Source organism: Bos indicus x Bos taurus, chromosome 6 (assembly GCF_003369695.1).
Source record: "Bos indicus x Bos taurus breed Angus x Brahman F1 hybrid chromosome 6, Bos_hybrid_MaternalHap_v2.0, whole genome shotgun sequence".
In the NCBI taxonomy this organism is placed as follows: Eukaryota; Metazoa; Chordata; class Mammalia; order Artiodactyla; family Bovidae; genus Bos; species Bos indicus x Bos taurus.
Window position 1 is genome coordinate 115,079,725 of NC_040081.1, and position 20,179 is coordinate 115,099,903.

The 20,179-nt window shown below is 49.5% G+C and overlaps 1 protein-coding gene across 2 annotated transcripts in view; it reads right to left on the minus strand.

Annotated features, from left to right (window-relative positions):
* The window catches only part of HTT (huntingtin), a 123,730-nt gene that overhangs the window by 65,019 nt on the left and 38,532 nt on the right, over positions 1-20,179 (minus strand). Inside the window, exons 10-22 of one of the 2 annotated variants that reach the window (XM_027545174.1) lie at positions 19,296-19,343; positions 16,088-16,168; positions 13,999-14,360; positions 11,053-11,176; positions 10,236-10,354; positions 8,402-8,513; positions 8,014-8,151; positions 6,984-7,142; positions 6,789-6,886; positions 5,726-5,865; positions 4,735-4,798; positions 4,410-4,510; positions 35-181 (exon numbers count right to left, since the gene is read on the minus strand). In XM_027545174.1, the coding sequence (XP_027400975.1) occupies positions 35-181; positions 4,410-4,510; positions 4,735-4,798; positions 5,726-5,865; positions 6,789-6,886; positions 6,984-7,142; positions 8,014-8,151; positions 8,402-8,513; positions 10,236-10,354; positions 11,053-11,176; positions 13,999-14,360; positions 16,088-16,168; positions 19,296-19,343 (1,693 nt within the window). The remainder of the gene's footprint in view (positions 1-34; positions 182-4,409; positions 4,511-4,734; positions 4,799-5,725; positions 5,866-6,788; positions 6,887-6,983; positions 7,143-8,013; positions 8,152-8,401; positions 8,514-10,235; positions 10,355-11,052; positions 11,177-13,998; positions 14,361-16,087; positions 16,169-19,295; positions 19,344-20,179) is intronic. The other variant, XM_027545175.1, reaches the window with a different exon arrangement.

The following is a 20,179-nucleotide window of genomic DNA, read 5'->3' on the forward strand; positions in this document are numbered from 1 at the left end:
TTCGATGAGTGCCCACATGCCTTGCTTAGCATACCTGGTTACGGCGCTGACGGAGAAGTGGGAGGGAGGCTGCGTCTCGTGCATGAGAAGCGTCAGGTACACACTGCTCTGGTCTCGTGCCACGGCCACCACTGGGTCCGCTTGTCCTTGGTCGCACTTGTAAAACAGCTTTGGGACGAGCCTAACATAAAAGTCAGGTTTATTTCCCTTAGAAAGTACGTGAAACCCCTTCTGATTACGCCAGGCCCTGTGTCACCATCAAGCTCGGCAGCACCTACCCACAGACACGTCTCCTGAGCGGCGGCACTGGTCAGGCACGCCCCACACCCCCGCTCTGAAACGACCAGGGGCTGGACTTTCTTCTCGTCATCACACAGTTACTTACAGCTCTCTCCACAGATTAACTCCTCTGAGTTCAGAAGCCCTCCGAGTGCTCCTCTAATCGCCTTGACCAGCGTCAGCAGGTGCAGGAGACTGCCCTGAGCAGGAGTCGCCGGGGCGGGGCGGTGGGGGGGTGCGGGGCCCTGCACAGGAGTCACCCAGGTGGGCCCCTCCTCACTCCTGCGACTTTCTCTGCAGGACCGCCCCCACACCCCCAGGGGCGACGTCCCAGCTGAGGCCCGCATCTCAGGCCAACTCTGAGGTGGAGGCAGGGAGCACAGGGGCTCTGCATGAGCCCTCACACACCTACGGGCCGGCCTGTAGCTTCCAGAAACAATCAACTGTTTTAAAACAGTGGTGTGTGAACTCCATTAACTTTAGTTAAAGTCTCTTTCCTCCAGGAAGACCTGGCCATAAATACCATTTTTTCCTAAGGTTTAATAAATTACTGTCATAGAGAATCCCATGGATGGAGGAGCCTGGTGGGCTACAGCCCATGGGGTCGCAAAGAGTAGGAAACGACTGAGCGACTTCACTTTCACTTTCATAGAAAATGGTAAAGATTCAAGATCTTTGGTCAAGCAAGTCATACAAACCCAGTTAAGTCCCTGAAAAGGCACAGCTCACAAGCTTTGGTTGCTTTGGTTGATAGGCACATGGCCACACCAAAAACCCCTGGAGAAGGGCAAGGCTGCCCACTCTGGTGTTCTGGCCTGGAGAACTCCACGGGCTATACAGTCCATGGGGTCGCAAAGAGTCAGGCACCACGGAGTGACCTGTACACTGAAAACCAAAGGGCTATCCACCAAAACACAATTGGTTTTCTTTGAGCAGTTTGACTACAAAGGTTTTTATACTTTTCCTCAGTTTTGTTTAGTAAACATGTTATTTTTAAAACAAGATAAAAGTTATGTTAAAAAGAAATACCAATAACTGCCTAAGCAACAGACAAATACTTAATGTTTTTTGAAGTGCTTGCTTTGGTGAAGACTCGGGCACAATCCCACTCTGGTGGTGGGAGGACAGGCTGACCCGCTTCTGGACAGAAACTTCACTGCCTGCTCAGTCGCTTCAGTCGTGGCCGATTCTTTGTGGCCCTATGGGCCACAGCCCGCGAGGCTCCTCTGTCCACGTGATTCTCCAGTTAAGTACCAAAACCATAAAAACCCACTTGCCAGTACCTACCCCCGAGAAATGAAAACATACGTCCAAAGTCTTGGAGGAAAGAGTTTAAGCAGCATGATTCATAACAGTCAAAAAGTGAAAATAATCATATCACTTGGTGAATGTATACATAAAACAGCAGTATTATCTACATAACAGAACGCTGTTAAACAACGAAGAGAACAAACAATGGGCACCCAACCCACAGCATGGACAAGCCTCGAACACCGAGTGAAACACAGTCAGGAGCAGAGTCCCTCTACTGACGTGTGCACACATCTATACAAGTGTGCAGAAAAGGCACACGCGCCGCTACTGACCGTGTGTACGCATCTATACAGAGTGTGCAGAAAAGGCACATGCACTTCTACTGACCGTGTGTGCAAGTCTATACCAAGTGTGCAGAAAAGGCACACACGCCTCTACTGATGTGTGCGCGCGTCTATACAGTGTGCAGAAAAGGCACATGCACCACTACTGACCATGTGTGCGAGTCTATAACAAGTGTGCAGAAACGGCACACGCGCCTCTACTGACGTGTGTGTGTGTCTATACAGAGTGTGCAGAAAAGGCACATGCACCTCTACTGCCCATGTGTGCGAGTCTATACCAAGTGTGCAGAAAAGGCACACGCGCCTCTACTGACTTGTGCATGCGTCTATACAGAGTGTGCAGAAAAGGCACACGCGCCTCTACTCTCGTGTGTGCGCGTCTATACAAGTGTGCAGAAAAGGCACACGCTTCTCTACTGACGTGTGCGCGCGTCTATACAGACTGTGAAGAAAAGGCACACGCGCCTCTACTGAAGTGTGCGCGCGTCTATACAGAGGGTGCAGGAAAGGCACATGCACCTCTACTGACCATGTGTGCGAGTCTATACCAAGTGTGCAGAAAAGGCACACGCGCCTCTACTGACTTGTGTACGCGTCTATACAGAGTGTGTAGAAAAGGCACATGCGCCTCTACTGACCATGTGTGCGAGTCTATACCAAGTGTGCAGAAAAGGCACACGCGCCTCTACTGACATGTGCGTACGTCTATACAAATGTGCAGAAAAGGCACACGTGCCTCTACTGACCGTTTGCACGCGTCTATACCGAGTGTGCAGAAAAGGCACACGTGCCTCTACTGACCGTTTGCGCGCGTCTATACCGAGTGTGCAGAAAAGGCACACGCACCTCTACTACGTGTGCGCGCGTGTATACAGAGTGTGCAGAAAAGGCACACGCACCTCTACTACGTGTGCGCGCGTGTATACAGAGTGTGCAGAAAAGGCACACGCACCTCTACTACGTGTGCGCGCGTGTATACAGAGTGTGCAGAAAAGGCACACGCACCTCTACTACGTGTGCGCGCGTGTATACAGAGTGTGCAGAAAAGCCACATGCACCTCTACTGACATGTGCACGCGTCTATACAGTGTGTAGAAAAAGCACACGTGCCTCTACTGACGTGTGCGCACGTCTATACAGAGTGTGCAGAAAAGGCACACGCGCCTCTACTGACGTGTGCGCGCATCTATACCGAGTGTGCAGAAATGGCACATGCGCCTCTACTGACGTGTGTGTGTGTCTATACAGAGTGTGCAGAAAAGGCACATGCCCCTCTACTGACCGTCTGCGCGCGTCTATACCGAGTGTGCAGAAAAGGCACATGCCCCTCTACTGACCGTTTGCGCGCGTCTATACCGAGTGTGCAGAAAAGGCACATGCCCCTCTACTGACCGTTTGCGCGCGTCTATACCGAGTGTGCAGAAAAGGCACACGTGCCTCTACTGACCGTGTGCGTGTGACTATACCGAGTGTGCAGAAAAGGCACATGCGCCTCTAGGGACGGGAAGCAGAGCAGTGGTTGCCTGTGGCCGGGTAGGAGCTGGCAGTTACTGCAAATGGGCACAACAGATCCTTTTGAAATGATGGAAATATTGTAAAGTTGGATCGTGGTAAAGGTTGCACAATTCTAAGTTTACCAAAAATCATTAATTGTACACTTAAAATGGGTAAGTTATAAGAGATAAAAAATTTTACTTCAATAAACCTAAAAATAAAAGGTTTGGCTTAGTAACTCAACTTCCATGAATTAATTCTTAGAAACAAAAGTTATATGTAAACATTTACGCGTTATACTAGTCACTAGCTAAACATTTATGTATAATACAAGTCACTGAACCGTTATTCATTATTTAAATCAATAAAAGCTTAGTATCCAACTGAATAATCTTTACAAAAAATTCTATCACAACTACACAGTGAAAAAGTGGCCACTAACTACAGATTTCTTGTAACAGGTGTTTCCAGCCTTTCTGTATCTGACACTGTGTGAAACGCCATTCGCCTCAGGACCGAAGCATGGACACACGGAACGGAGGGAGGTGCCCCAGACGAGGGCGGGGGTCAAAGAGGCCATTTCAGAGGAGTATTTCTAACAGGAAAATGCTAATTATTATTCTGTGGAAGTTAACAGATAACAAAATTGCATGTACACTGTGTCCCAGTTTTGAAAAAGAAGCTTGTATAAAGGACATAAAGCAAAAAAATGTTAACAGTAGTTATCTCCAGTGGGAGAACTAGTGGTGATTTTTATTTTCTTCTTAGTGCTATTCTCCATATTTCAAAAATCTGGCCGTCAAAGCCCATTACTTTTACAATATGAAGCTAGTACTTTATTGCTGTCTTAATTTTCATTTCAGGCTCTTGAGACAGTGAAAAATATGTTTTTTGATAGCTTAAGAGTAACTGAAAGTGAGCTCAAAAGATTTAGGATTATGCCCTACGGTCTCCAGATTTTTGCCTCTCTTCCCACGTCATATCGTTTAGTACTTTATCCAAGAAGATGAAATGAGAGAGGAAATACTGGGCAAATACCTCATCAACGAAGCTGCAGCAACATGCCGCACCCTGGGGTCTTCATCTCCAAGCAGATGGATGACAACATTACTGAGTACCCGCTCTTGCAGTTTTAAAAGCTTTGGAAAGAAAGATGATAAAAACAGGTATGATCTCTGTATTTAAATGAATTTTAGATCAGGTATCTTGGAAAGCCGGTAAAGAAGAACTCAACGTCACTAGCCCTAAACTCACATATACGATCACAAGCTTCATGATACAACACATTCCTAGAAATCCCACACCAACAGGAAAGTGCACTGCTGGAAGTTAAATCACGGCCTCCCAGAAATGAAGGGCTTACCCCTGTATAGTGATGGGCCCCTCTGTGCAGGCTTTCTGCTTTGGCCTCCAGAAAGCTCACCAACCTAACACAAAAGAACATATTTCACGGTGAATAATTCAGCTACTGAACAAAGCCGCGTGGACGGCCTGCACGGCACGCAGAGGAGGACGGCCAGGCCAGGGCCGCAGGTGGAAGCCGGGGAGGCTCTGAGGCAGCCCCACGCCACACGGCAGGAAGATGCCTGCTTCCAACAGGAGAACACACGCTCCTCCCGACTCCAGGCTCAGAAAGTGCTCCATACTTTTCTTCGAAGTGAATATACACACCTGGTGTTGTGAAAGACCCCAGGTGCCCTACAGAACTAGCTCTAACACCTCAGGTGGCGGGAGGGCAGACCATGGGGAGGGGGCTGAGGCTCTGGCCCCCTCAGAGACCAGCGGGTCCCCCCCCACCACTCGGGGTCCCGTCCGTGAGACGCAGCGGGAAGCAGCCCTGACTTCACAGACATGCTCTAAGGCTGAAGACAATGACCCACAGAGGGCACCTAGCCCACCCCGGCACACAACCAGCCTTCTACAGACGGGGGCTTAAAAAAACCCCACAAACTCAGACAAAAAGGAAAATTTCCCATCTAAAAGAAAGCATAGAAAGAAAACATGGGCAATCATGCTTTCTCAGAAAATTATCATAAACTGCAAGGCATCAGAAGTTATTCTTTAATTGTGACAATACCAATCTGCCGTCTGACCAAGGCTCAGTACAGCACGGCGTGCACTCGTCTAAACAGGCCCAAGTGACACGAGCATCATCGTTCTAGAAGCCTGAGCTCTTTCACTCACCAAGTGCAGAACACTTGAGTGACTAAGACTACCAGAAAACTCCACTCCTCTGCGTGGACGTACAAACTCAGAGGAGAGGGGTGGACAGAGGCACACAGTCACCACCTGCAGCTGGGCACCGGGCCGCCCAGCGCCGTTCAAGCCTGACCTAGCGGGCCCGCCTCACCCACCTGAAGTCGATCTCTGCCACGGTCTCCAGAAGCTCCGTCCGCACCAGCCAGTAGGAGCTGCTCCGCAGGGCCAGTAAGTTGGTGATGAGCTGCAGCCCCCAGGCACTGTAGCTGCTGCTGCAGAGGCTCATGACACAGAGCTGGAAGGCAGGCGGCAGGTGGCCCTCTGCAGACCCCCACACGCACCCCGCCCCGTGCCTGCTGCAGCCCCCTGACAGCAACCTCACTCAGGAACACTGGCCACACGCACGCGCCTCAGTCCCCTCGAGGTGGAGCACAAGCGTGTCACCACCACGGGACCCAGCTCTCTCCCCGCTGCCCCGCCTCGGCCCAGGCCTCTCCCCGGCCACCAGGCACGCGCCTCCCCTGCTGGACCCCGGGCCGCCCCAGCCCAGCGCCACGACCTGGAGCCCGCGTCCTGCCCGACAGGACCCGGCCCCAGCCCGCCCCAGCGCACGCGGCCCGCTGAGTGCTGCTGACTGGCTCCCTTCTGCCCCAGCAGACACGGACTGACCGACACCTGGCAAACAGCTGGGACCAAGGAGCAAGTCTGGCCGGGCCGTGACACTTTAAAGGGGGACATGAATCTGACAATGGTAGGGTTTGGGGGTTGATTTTTACTGCTTAACGTGGACTGCTGTCGGGCCAGTTGTGAGTTATGAACCAGCTGATAGAACATTTCAACATGCTGCCTCAGAAAGGCCTGGGGCCGCCCCACCGCCAACGCCACAGCGATTAAATAACCCCAGGGCCTCACTCTGTGCATTCGAGGGGCCTGAAAGAGCTGCTGCGTTTTAATTCAGCAAGTTTTACATGTAATATGAGCAAGGTAGAGATACCCTTTAGGAAAAGTGTATTTCAAACAAATATTCTGAGATTTAAACCGAAGTCTATTAAACCTTGAGTCTGCGGGCACTGTTTTCCTTCTAAGGCTGAGGTAGATACACAGATGTTTATTACTCTTGCAAATGGAAATATTTAATATTAAGCTTAACCTTTCATCGTTAACATTGGTGAAATTTCCACTAATCAAAGAAATGACATCACAAACACTCACGCTCACCCTCACAGCAGCACAAGCCAACTTGCAAGTAACTGATGATTCGTCCTTCAAAGTTTTCTGCAGCAGGGGAATGCAGTCCGCCAGAGAAAATGTATTTCCTGCCCGGAAGAGCAAGCACAGAAGCCTTCGTGTGAACCTGAACTCGAGAACGCCATCCAGGGGCGACGGTGCTGGAAGCTGGAAGCGGGCGCTTACCTGTCCGGGCTCTGACGGCGCCCATCCAGCCCGCCACGTGGAAGCGGCACCGGCCGAGGACAGAGCAGATGAGGGTCCCGCAGAGGATGGCTGTGGCTCCCCGGACCTGCGGGTCCCCGTGGTCGACATAGTTCAAGACGTCGGACACGTACTGCTCCTCTGCGGAGAGAGATGGCCCGGCCACTGTACAGGTCCCTACCGTCAACTTTCTAACTCAGGGCAAAGGCCGAATTCTCCGGAAAGAAAAAGAAGGGCAAGGGAGCGATGCTAATCTAGAAAAGACTTGACTGTAACAACCATCAGTGGTAAAAAACATCCCGGATTTAAAGACCCTATATTCATCACATCCCTGACAGCGCGTCAACACGATAAGAGTTTCTGGGTTACAATTCCAGGTTGTCAGCCAGTAATCAAAATTCCAACATTTTGCTTCAGGAAAATGACTAGAGAGCCTCAAAGCTTTCCACACTTATTATCTAAAATAAATTCAAAAGCATGAGTTTGTCCCTTCACCCAAGGAAAGAGAGGAGAGAGAGAGCAGGCGGGAGGGTAACTTTAGGAGAGCAGTCTTCCACCAGTCACCCACTGGAGGAGACGCCCCAGGACTTGTGCTGTGGAAGACTGGCTGGTGCCGCCCAGCTCATCTCAGCCCCCGTCGGCTCTGAGCGTTAATGGCTCGCTCCCCACTGGCTCTGAGTGTGAATGTCTGGTCTGGCTGGTGTGACCCAAAGCAATTTTGATTACACACAATTTGTGCTTTTGCTAAAATCCAATACATGTATTAATCAGCTCTTACATTCCCAGACTTCTATTGCTTTCCTCTGTGTGTTTCAACTAAACACTGCATCTGTAGGGAGTCCAAGAAGCCAAAAACATGACAATTGATGTGTTTTATGCAGAGCTGTAACACAGCTCAAACGCTGCAAACTTACTCAGAAAACTTAGTGTTCCAAAACTAAAATAGTCCGAGTTGGAAACAGTATTCAAAACAATGACTAAACATGAGAAATGAGAAAAAGTGTGAACGTACCAGGGTATTCCACGGTGTCAAGAGGTGCTCTGTAGAGTTTGCTGAAGAAAGACTCAGGATGAAGGGCCACGGCGGCTCCAATGCAGCTGAGGGCCAGCGCCTTCACGCTGACCCGCACGTCCCTGTCCGGAACCAAGGCTGGAACAAGTCCGAGCGGCCACCGTCAGCGTCACAGAAGCAAATCTTTAGCTTCCAAACAAACAGAGCCAGACCCACGAAACCAGCCTCCCCCAGCCTCACTGCCCCTTCCCTGTCAGTGGGTGAAAACCAAAGCTCGGATCCAGCTTCTACTCTGGCTGCTGCAAACAGGCTCAAAGCTGGTGACCAAGGTGACCTCTGAAACCTAAAGTTACTCCCTTTGGCTCTGCACCTGCTCTTTGATACTCACCATTCTTTTCCCCTGTGAGCAGAAATGAAGCGGACAAAAGGCGGACGCAATGGACAAGAGGGGCAGAATCCTCGTCAGTGGATTGGCCGATGTCGCCTTTGACCCGGCAAGGCTGTAAAGAGAAACCAACACTTATCGTCTTACAATCATGGAACCTACAGGCTGATTCCTTAGTTCACCCAACAAAGAATTCCAGAGCAGCAACTGTGCAGGAGCTTGGCATTCAGAGACGTGCTCGACCTCACAGGCCACGGTGGGGCAGAATTAGACCCCTGGGGGGAGTCCTGACAGGGGGCCCGAGGGCTGGGGCGGAATGAGCCCAGCTGGAAGGGAGCACGCCGCACAGGCAGAGGGAAGCGCCCAGGGACACCAAAGCTGTGAGGGGAGGGCCACTGTCCCAGGAGCGGCCAAGGTCCAGACGGTGGAGCATCCACAGAGGGACCAAGTGTGAAGCACTACTTGTTGCCCTTGAGGAATTTAAAATTAACTGGGAGTACAGGACACTCACAGGGAAAAGGCAAGCAATACAGAGACAACCCTGAAACAGCTCAATGGACAGCTGGGCAACAACTGAAAAAATCACACAACCCGAGTTAAAAATGGGCAAAGGACCTCAAGAGACGGCTCCCCAAAGAAGATACGCGAATGGCTAATTAACTCACGAAAAGATACTTCACGTCTCTAATCATTAGGGGAGATGCAGGTCAGAAACCTCAGTGATACACCACTGCACACCCAGTGTGATGGCCACCCTCAAAAAAAAAAGAAACAAAAACAGAAAGAAGTGTTGGCGAAGACGCAGAGAAACGGAATGCTGGTGCGCCACGGGTGGGAAGGGAAGATGGTGCAGCAGGGACTTCCCTGGGGTTAGGACTCTGTGCTTCCAATGCAGAGGGCGCAGGTTCAATCCCTGGTCAAGGAACTAAGACCCCACATGCCACACGGTGCAGAAAATAAAAACAAAGCGGGGCAGCTGCTGTGGAAAGCAGCACAGGCTTCCTCAAAAAGTGAGAAACACAAGTATCACACAGTCCAGCAAGTCCTCTTCTGGTGTATTACCCACAAGAAATGAAATCAGGGTCTTGAAGAGGTATTTGTACACTCATTGATAACAGCATTATTTACAACAGACAAAAGGGGGGAGTCACCCAACTGTCCATCAACAGATGAAGAGAAAAGCAAAACATAGTAAACACAGGCAATGAAGCAAAATTCAGTCTCGGGGGAGAGGATTCTGACAGCTGCTGTGACGCAGATGACCCTGAGGACACAAAACGACAAATACTATGATTCCACTTATGAGAGGTCCCCAGAGTAGTCAGATCCAAAGAGACAGAAAGCAGGATGATGGGTGAGAGGGGCCAGAAGAAGGGGGAATGGGAGTCAGTGCTGAATGGAGACAGAGCTCAGTCTGGGATGGCTGCACAACACGCAGCATGTGATGCCACTCAACTGTGCCCGGAGAGGGGCTGTGACGGTGAGCTGCACAAGGACCTACCACGGGAGTGAACAAGTAACTCAGTGGAACAAAACCAAGAAACGTTGGCAGGCCACACACGACCATCAGATGGACGGTCCAAGAAATCACGTGCGGTCCACTCGGCACCAACAGGTGTGTCCGGGAAGGGCTCCCAAGAAGGCCGAACGTCGGGCAGTTCTCAAGGACGCATCCACACCTCGAGAGGCAGACAGCGGAGCGGACTCGAGGTCGATATGCGAAGGGGAAAGAGCTGAGCAAAGGTGCAGCCACGGGACAGCCAGGAGCGCGGCAGACAGAGCACGCTTAAACACTCAGCCCGCGGGACACGGCGCGGGCTCAGGCCCGGAGTCTCACCTTGTTCTCTGGATCCCCTGGCTCGGCAGCTTCCTCTCTTGAGACAAATTTATCCACACTGCTGTCAGAGGACTGCCTGCAGTGGCCCATGCTTTTCAACAAATGTGCTTGTTGAAGGGCTTCGAAATCAAAGAAAGAGACTAAGTCAACCGACAAGTTTCCAATTAAAACACAAATACACGTATCGACACAAAGTCAGTATGAAAACACAGGACTTGTCATCAAGAACGTATGATAATCTCTCAGCTGATTTTCCTCATTTGCTATTTACAACTCAGGAAACAGATGCCAGAAGACTTCTTAGAAGCTAAGACATAAGAGGTCAGGGTTGAAAACAAGGCCGCTTAGTAGTACAGTAAGGCCCCTCCAAGCGAGCTTTCAGGTCACAAACTTTCCAAGATGTGAACATGTGTTCACATTCCAATCACGAAAGTCAGTTCATGTGCGGGGTGTACCGCCACACGCGTGCACCCTTTACAAGTGTGCTCGACAGAGTACAGCACTGTACACAGTGGCTGCTGTGGTTCAGTCGCTCAGCTGTGTCTGATTCTCTGCAACCCCATGGACTGCAGCATGCCAGGCTTCCCTGTCCTTCACCATCTCCTGGAGCTTGCTCAAATTCATGTCCATTGAGTCTTAATTTCAAGTCCAGGGAAAAGTATGAAAAGTATTATAAACCTATTACAGTACAGTTCTTATGTGGCCCATCATGTTAGTTGGATACCTGGGCTCGCTTTGCTGGACTTAGGAACAAAATCTCGGAATGGAGCTTAGTTGTGTGTCGGGGACTTATGTACACCTCCTAAAGTCAACGTACCGATGGAAGAGTTTCTGAAAGCCTCCGCGTCTTCGTCAGGAAGAACGGCGGTGGCGTCCTCGTCCTCGTCCTGCGTCTGCCCCACCTGCATCCCTGGATACTGGCTGTCGGTGCCATCTAAGACCTGGACGTGCAGGAGGGGCTGTGAGGTTCTGAAGCGCCACCGCCCAGGGGCAAGCCCTCCAAGGCGGAAAGGCAAAGGCAAAGCCCGTAAGCAGCACGGACCACGCCTCACACACCGACAGGAAGGGCGTCTCCTCAAAGGCACAGGACGCAGGCGTGAACAGTGCCGAGAGCTTACTGACTGCACGTTACCATGTTATGGAAAGCTTCTGTGGTTCTAAAAATGCCAAAGACATCCCAATCTGGACGTTTCTCTTTTTTGATTACAAAAGACAAAAATCCAAGCAAAAACCTCTGTGTTCACAAGCAAATTTTACAGCAAGTGAAAAATGAGGAAAAGTCTTTTAAACAAAAGTCTAACAACAGGTTACCCCCTGCACTGCTAGGACTGACCCAACTAAGTGTGGGGTACAGTATTTCACATATCTAGCCACACACACGGGTGGTGATTTCAGACTGCCAAATCTCTGTCCACTTGAAATCCCCTGTAATTTACCTGAAAAACTGAGTGAGAGACCCTGTGTATGTTAGTAATTATTTCTGAAATAAATTCTGTATCATTATAAAGTTAAAAAAACAAAACTGAGCTATTAATACATGAGCAAAAACAAGAGAGAAACAAACTTCCTCCACTCTCCAGATGACTTAAGAAAGCAAACACCCCACACAGGCTAAGATGAGAAGTTCTACCGTAATAAACAACGTTTTCTGAAAACCCCAGCGCACCCCCGGCTGGCGTGAAAGCACCCCCACGTATTATGTCCCTTATCCCCACAAGCCTCACAGCGCTAAGCACCATCTCCAGCTTCATTCTGTGGGTAAGGAAACAGGGGCAGCAAGGGCCACAGCTGTGGAGGCTGCCCAGGTCCTGAGCAGCTGAGCCAGAGCTCTCACGGGGCTGGGCTCCCCACAGGCCACGCCCCGAACCACCACACTGGACAGTCTCGTCAGGGAACCCCGGCCCCTACAGTTGGCTCCTTTTTCTCTGTGGCACTTACTGCCACCTGACCGTGTGTTTATTTACCTGCTGATGACTGGCTTATGATCTGCCCTACCCAGACACACACACTCTAGTACGGAGGAAGGGAAACCTGGCCCATCACCAGTTTTTGTAAATAAAGTTTTATTGGAACACAGCCACGCTCATTCCTTCACATACTGTCTGTGGCTGCTCTGGCGCTTCAACAGCAGAGATGAGTGTGCAACACCAGCCCGACGGCTCACAGAGCCAAGGAGGTTCTCTCTGGCCCTCGACGGAAAGAGTCTGAGGGCTCGCGCTCTGAAACGTGAGCTCCGTGAGAGCAGTTCTGTGCGCTGCACCCCCTGCTTCACCCCCTGTGTGTAGAGCAATCCCTGGAACATAACAAGTGCTCAGCTCGTGTGTTCAGCAAACAACTCGAACTGAATAAAAGACACAGGAGCACCTCATAAAGCAGAAAGGACTCTGCAGGGGTGAGACATGCCAAGGGGAGACGTTTAGCTCCCTGCAGGCCAGAGCCCGGCCCCACAGCACACGGCTGCTGCAGGAGCTCCAGACGGGACGCTCGCACGACTTCCTGTGGCCATTCTGTCCAATGGCTAGAGAACCCGTCCAGAAAGCATCACCTATAAGACGGCAAGACGGGCTTCCCTGGTGGCTCGGGGGTAAAGACTCCACCTGCCACTGCCAGAGACATGGGTTCCATTCCCGATCGGGGAAGATCTTACATGCTGAGGAACGTGAATCCTGAGAGTCACAACTACCGAGCCTGAGCTCCGAAACAAGAGAGCAGTCTCTGCTCGCCACGACTAGAGAAAAGCCTGTGCAGCAACGAAGGCCCAGCACAGCCAATAAATAAATAAAAATTAAGAAGAAAAAAAAAGGCAAGATGTAAGTTGGTACAATAAACCGACGACAGAAACTTCCTCCGCTCACTTAACGCACTACTGGGCGCAGCACTTTCCTAGCCTCCCCTTCTCCCTGCCTACTGGTCAGTACTCATCACCCTTTCCTGACTTCAAATCATTTCCCACATCCCAGTTATGGGAATCATTTCCCACAATCCAGTTACCCTATCTTCTGCCAGGTCTTCTGGGTCTTCTAGCTAAAAACCCCAGTGGTGAGCCCACTCCTCCAACTGAGCCAGTGGAAACCCACTGGGCCGTCAGAAACTACGTTCACGTGGCAAGTGGACAGCTGCCAGTGCTTCGTCCTGTGTTTCTCAAAGCTTCTGCATTTACTCCAGTTTAAGAAAAAAATCTTAATAAACAGAACACATTCAGTAGTAGTGAAACAATTGCCAGTAGAAATTGTTTAAATAAAATTGGGCTGTAAAGCTCAGTTTATGCCTGTACCAAACTTCAGACCACTCCGGAGGGCTTCGTGTCCACTAACTCAGAGACGAGAGGTGCTTAGAGACACGTTCTATAAGATGGACTATGTAGTCAAGGTTCTTGAAGAGTCAGAAAGTGTTAAAACAACGCACAGTATTACTGTTATTAATCATATTGCATTAAGACTGCAGATCTGTTAATAACAGGTTCATTAAGGATCTTCACAATAATGACTTACCCTGTGCCCAAAAAGGTAAACATTTCAAACGCACTTAATCGCACTCATCAAGTGGCCTAACTTCTGACTCCATGTCCAGCACAAAGGGCACCTGGCCGACCCTTCAGGGAAGGCCTTCGATGGGCTGCGCTGCCGACTCAGGATCCGAGCTGGAGACCTCTACACGCTATTCACAGGCCAGATGGATGGAATAAACAGCCAGGAGGATCCTGGTCTGGGGCCCCAGGGAAGGCCCCTCTGCAGAAACTAGGTCTCCCCCTCTGACCACTTACAATTTCAGAACTGTCGGAAGGGGTCACGGCTGAATCGGGCCCCTCGGTGGTGGTCTGGGAGCTGTCGCTGATGGGCGAGGAGGCCTGGGTCCCGTCGTTCAGGTCCATGGCGGGGTCAGAAGGGACGGCGCTCATCTGGCTGGAGCTGTGGCTCAGGATGTCCTCCTCGTCCCCATCGGTGGCGGCGCTTGTCAAGTCACAGGCGGCCAGATCCACCGCGTCCGTCTGAAGCGTGTGCTGCGACCGGGGCTGCTCGGTGATGATGTCGTGACCCACAGAGTCGGCCGCTGAGCTGGCAGAGCCAGGCGTGGAGATCCCGGAAGAGGCAGCCAGCTCGCCTCCAACCTCACCCTTGACTGAGGCTGCAGACAAAGGAACATTCACTCTTCAAAGGGTCAGCAAGAGCAGACAACAGGGAACCGAATATTTGCAGAATACCCCCAAATTCACTGTCAGCACCTGTTTTAACTGCAAAACTTCCTTAAATACAGTGAAAATATGAACTAGTCAATTTCAAAAGCAAGACAAACAGTGCATCCTTCAAACATTTTGACTGGATTACTTTTCTTTTCCTCTATCGCTATATTGATAAAATAAGGACCACAAGTAGCTATTTTTAAATGCTATAAATATTCCCGAGTGGCATTTCACCGCCAACTCTCAAGTTTGACAAGCAACATTTGTCAAACCACCTCCAGCTCTCAAGCTGCTGCTCCGTCCTGAGTACAGAGCAGCATGGAGACTCTGGTGATTCCCTGGCAGCCAGGTTGGGGTACAGGCGGGGTGCTCACAAGAGCTTGGAGCTTGGAGTAAGCGGCGCTCCGGAAGGTGGGCTTTCCATCTTCCCAGATCCCGTTCAAGACTCCTCAGCCAGTCCCACTCCCCTGGAGCATTAAGTTCACATTTCCCTAGTCTTTAACTCCCATTTAAAAAACATCACCCTACATAAGAACCCACACCAAGCTGTGAGCTATGTCACTCCTGGAGGCCAGGGGGTCAGTGAGCACTTGGGCACATGGATAGCTGTAATTTTTGTTTAATGTTTTAAGTTTATTTTTGTAATTTAAAAAGTCTACCCATTCCAGTATTCTTGGGCTTCCCTGGTGGCTCAGATGGTAAAGAATCAGCCTACAATGTGGAAGACCTGGGTTTAATCCCTGGGTTGGAAAGATTTCCCGGGAGGAGGCCATGGCAACCCACTCCAGTATTCTTGTCTAGAGAATCCCCATGGACAGAGGAGCCTGGCCTGGCAGGCTCCTCTGTCCATGGGGTTCTATTTTGTAAAATAAACCAGTAAATAAATAATCACCACTGAAAAGTATTCAGACTTTCTTTCCCTGTATTTCAGCCTTATTTTCAGTTATCTAAAAATATTCATTTGGCTAGGGTTATACAGACCAAACCCCTCTCAAATGGTTTTCATCTTTTCCATCTGTTACTGCGGTCTGTCACACTGACTGATTTGTGGACAGGGAAAAACCCCTGCCCCCAGGATACCCCTACTTGACTGCTTCCATGTTCACCAGCAACACTGGCCTGTAGTTCTGTTGTTACTGTAGCTTTGTCTGGTTTCAGTTTCAGGGGGATGGTGGCTTCACAGAATGAGTTTGGAAGTGTTCCTTCCTCTGCAGTTTTTGGGAACACTTTGAGAAGGGCGGGTGTCGACCCTTGTCTGACGTTTGGGAGAACTCGCCTGTGAAGCCCCTGATCGTGGACTCTGGCTGAGAGCGTCACTGCCACCTGCCACCTGCCGGCACTGGCTCAGATCCTCGGACCATCCTTAATCCCGTTTTCTTCCTCACACCCATGCAGTTCATGAGACACGTTACCCACCATGCCCTTCTCAACAAGACTTACACCCAGGGAGCATAAACCTAATTTTAAAACAGCTTGAAAACAGCATGTATTTGACATAGGAAAATATCCTATATAGGAAAACAGCAAATATTTGATCCAAGAAAACACACAGGTCGTGCTTCAAAGTGAACACTATGAAAGGCGCCTCAAGCGGGCTTCACGGCCGCCTCCAAGGAGCACGGCCCACTGCGGGGCAGAGCTCAGCGGAGAGGAGCAAGGGGCACACCGCTACCTGAGAAGGCGGGGCTGCTGCCCTCCGACCTGGGCTCCGAGTCGTCTTCCAAGGGCGCTGCTTCTCCAAAGAGCACTTTCCCTAGGGAAGGACACAGCAAGTCAGCGCTTGCTGAAGGAAGCACTCTGAAGAGCAGACAGCAGTGCGCTCCAAGAGGAAACGCGCTGGCACACTTAACCCTGCCATCAGCCTCTCATCACATCCACGCTTCCTGACTTCTCCACAGTGCTAATACGAAGTGCATACACATCCTGTTTAGAGTATTATTAAAATCAATGAACCTGTATGAAAAACAGTTAAAAGCAATGATTCTTAATCTGTACCACAAAGTATTTTAATTATTAATATTAACTGACTTAAGACTACTGTCAGTGTTAAATAATTTATGTTACTATTTAACCTTTGGAGAAGGCAATGGCACCCCACTCCAGTACTCTTGCCTGGAAAATCCCATGGACGGAGGAGCCTGGTAGGCTGCAGTCCATGGGGTCGAGAAGAGTCGGATATGACTGAGCGACTTCACTTTCCCTCTTCACTTACATGCATTGGAGAAGGAAATGGCAACCCACTCCAGTGTTCTTGCCTGGAGAATCCCAGGGACAGGGGAGCCTGGTGGGCTGCCGTCTGTGGGGTCTCACAGAGTCGGACACGACTGAAGCGACTTAGCAGCAGCAGCAGCAACACCATTTAACCTTAAAAATGTCAAGTTATAGCCAGAACCCATTCTATTAGCCGCCAGGATATTCACGTCATATCTCCAACAAAAAGTCACTTTTATTATCTTTTAACCTGAAGGATTTCTATTGTTGATAACCAGTACTCAAGTACTATATGATCTGGGAGGATGGAATAGTATTTCATCTTTAGCTAAATTCTAAAAATACATTTTACAGTCAATGGTTTCCAAATTATAATACGGAAAAAAGAAAACAACAGTCTTAACATGATTTAAGTGGGATCATTAAATCCTTATGGTTACTTTACATATAAATGTCATTAAATGACACTATCAAAATAATTACTGGCAAGTTCCAATTTCTAACTTCACTCCTCTTCAAAGATTAAGTCACAGGTGTGATACTTCCATAAATCTACACTGATGTGACTTTAAAGCCCTCCTCCCATCCAGGAAAAAGCAAAGGAAACTCAAGATCTAGATGAAACTAACACAGCAACCTGGCTTACCTATAAATAACATAGCCCTTTATTACAGAACAAGTGATTTACCTTGAGAAAGCAGATAACACTGCAACCTGTGAATTCAGAGTTAACGAAAGCAGCCTCCGTCCTTGCAAACAGCAGTCTGCAAATCTGTTCCAAGGAGTTCTCCCCACAAGGGGGCAAGGCCAGGCCACGCCCCCCACCCTCACCCTGATCTGACACCCAACAGCTCTGTCTCTCTCTCTCATATATTGGCGTATTTCATCTGAAAAGAAAGATCCTGCAGCTACGACAGCAAAGTATGACAACTGCAGCTCTACAGGACAACAGCAAAACACTCAAAAATAAAAAAGAGCCTGAGCACAAATTCCACATTCCAGCCCTCAGAAAACATTGCAACCTGAATCTGTCATCGCCTTGTCATCAGAAAGAGAACAAGAAACAAGGCAAGTGCTAGGGAAATCTGGTCACACGCCTTAAGTCTCCTCCTAGTCCAAGGAGAGAAACATGAGCTTTTGACAGAAGCCTTTCAGGTTTCAAGAAATCTCAGGGTTTTCCCCAAAATCTCAAACTTGAAAGGATCCCACATCATGATGATCCGTGCACGCATGTGTGCAAAACCGCTTCAATCGTGTCTGACTCCATGCAACTCCATGGACCACAGCACACCAGGCTCCTCTGTTCATGGGGATTCTCCAGGCAAGAATACTGGAGTGGAGTGCCATTTCCTTCTCCATATGATGACCCAAATATTGTTAATTCCAAGTATTCTAGGAAACATTTACCTAATCCAGCCAGGATTAGAATATTATTCCTATTAAGATCCCACTCAACACTACAAATAATATTAGGCATCAGGCTGCCTCAATTAAACACTCAAGACATGAAACAGACTAGCATGTTACATGTAAAAAATTAGCTTTTTATGTCAATTTAAAAAAAAGGAGTCTTTTAGAATTTCAAAATAGAAAACAGCAATAGTTTTCTATGGAAATCTAGAGCAGAGGAAGAAAATGATTGGTGCTGTAAGAAATGATGTGTACCAAAACTTTCAGACCATATCAGAAGAACTTTGATTAAATAAAAATAATTATATCAGAAAACTTGGGTAAGTACAAAGGTAAATATGGCTGAAAAATGACAACCAGGCCCAAATAATTAACCAAACATTATCCCTGACTAATACCAAACAAGTTTCTTTGGGATGATGAGCTGCCTTTGCAAACAGAACACCCCCAGGAGCAGGAGTTGGCAACCAAATAAAGCTGTGCTGGAAGGCAGCTGTGCCCGTCAGCTTTGCATCATCTGTGCCTACCTTCCTGCCACAAGACACAGCTGCTGCTGCTGCTGCTGCTGCTGCTGAGTCGCTTCAGCCGTGTCCGACTCTGTGCGACCCCACAGACGGCAGCCCACCAGGCCCTGCTGTCCCTGGGATTCTCCAGGCAAGAACACTGGAGTGGGTTGCCATTTCCTCCTCCAAAGCATGAAAGTGAAAAGTGAAAGTGAAGTCACTCAGTCGTGTCCAACTCTTAGCGACCCCATGGACTGCAGCCCACCAGGCTCCTCCATCCATGGGGTTTTCCAGGCAAGAGTACTGGAGTGGGGTGCCATTGCCTTCTCCGCAGGACAGAGCTGAAGCCCTGCAAAAAGAGGACTCTAAGGGCTACACCTGGCCCTTCACAGAAAACGTTTGCTGACACCTCACCTAAAGCGTGAGAAATTTATGACAGGGAATTTCCCTGGAGGTCCCATGCTGAGCACTCAGTACTCTCATTGCCAGGCTTGGGATCAACCCCTGGTCCCAGAAGTCACACGGTGTGCCCTCCACCCCCCCAAAAAAGAGAGAGAAATTTACGATAAACCAATTCTGATCCACAAGTAACTTTCTGAAGCCACCCAACAGGACTATTCGGGCCTGGTTATCAGATTTCAGCTGCATTTATACACACAATCACCATGCTGAGAAGAGGCACAGGCATAGCCAACTGCATCAGAGAAATACTGAAAAAGCAGGAAGATTCAAAACAATCATTTCTGAAATAATCACCTTTTTGTTTTCTTGAAAGGACAGGGCTGCATGAAGAACCCCCTCCAGCTGTAAGTCACAGAAAATGACAGCTGAGAATACAGTACAAGCGGCTGAGATCCAGAAACAATCAGAAAATCTTCAAGCTGGATTCAACTTTAGAAAATACATGAACGTTATTTCTACAGGTGGTGCTTAACCACCATCCTGTAACATAAAAACTGCATAACTTTAATTTCAATAACTTGAAAATTACATTAGCACTCAAAAATACAATTCTAAAGATGTGACCTAAAACGTCAAAAGAGCTCAAAGTGCATTTAGAAAGCCAAACTAAAAACATTAGAAAACCCAGATTACTTGGTCAACCAATAATCAAATAGACATTTTCATTAGACACAGTCATTAGAAATTAGATCACTGGACAGCAATCATTTTTGTCAGGCATGCACCCACAGGGAAAGGACAGCTCAGGACAAAGCCCAGTGGACAGGCACAGCGACAGATTCTCCGTGGGGCTCAGGCAGACGCTGTGACCACACGAGGCCGCGGGCAGACATCGCAGCCCTCCCTGGTCAGTACTGATGGTGAAGGCCACCTCGCCCGCGCTGCACTGAGCAGACCCCACGCGCCAGGCCTGGTGCGGCCGGTCCGCAGAGGCCCAGAAGCCTCCACTGCTCCAGACCCGGTCCAGAGGCTGCCACTCAGGGACCCCTGACTTCTAGCTCCCCGGGGACCAGTCCAAGTCAAGCAGGGGGATCTGCAGCAGCAGCATATGGTGGGGTCAGGGCCACGTAGTGCCCAAAAGCACAGGGAAAAAGAGCAAAGCGGGGAGAAGGGGCCGGAGGAGGAGGAGGGACAGAGGGCTGCCTAGAACCAGGCGGGACCACAGAGCAGAGCCCAGA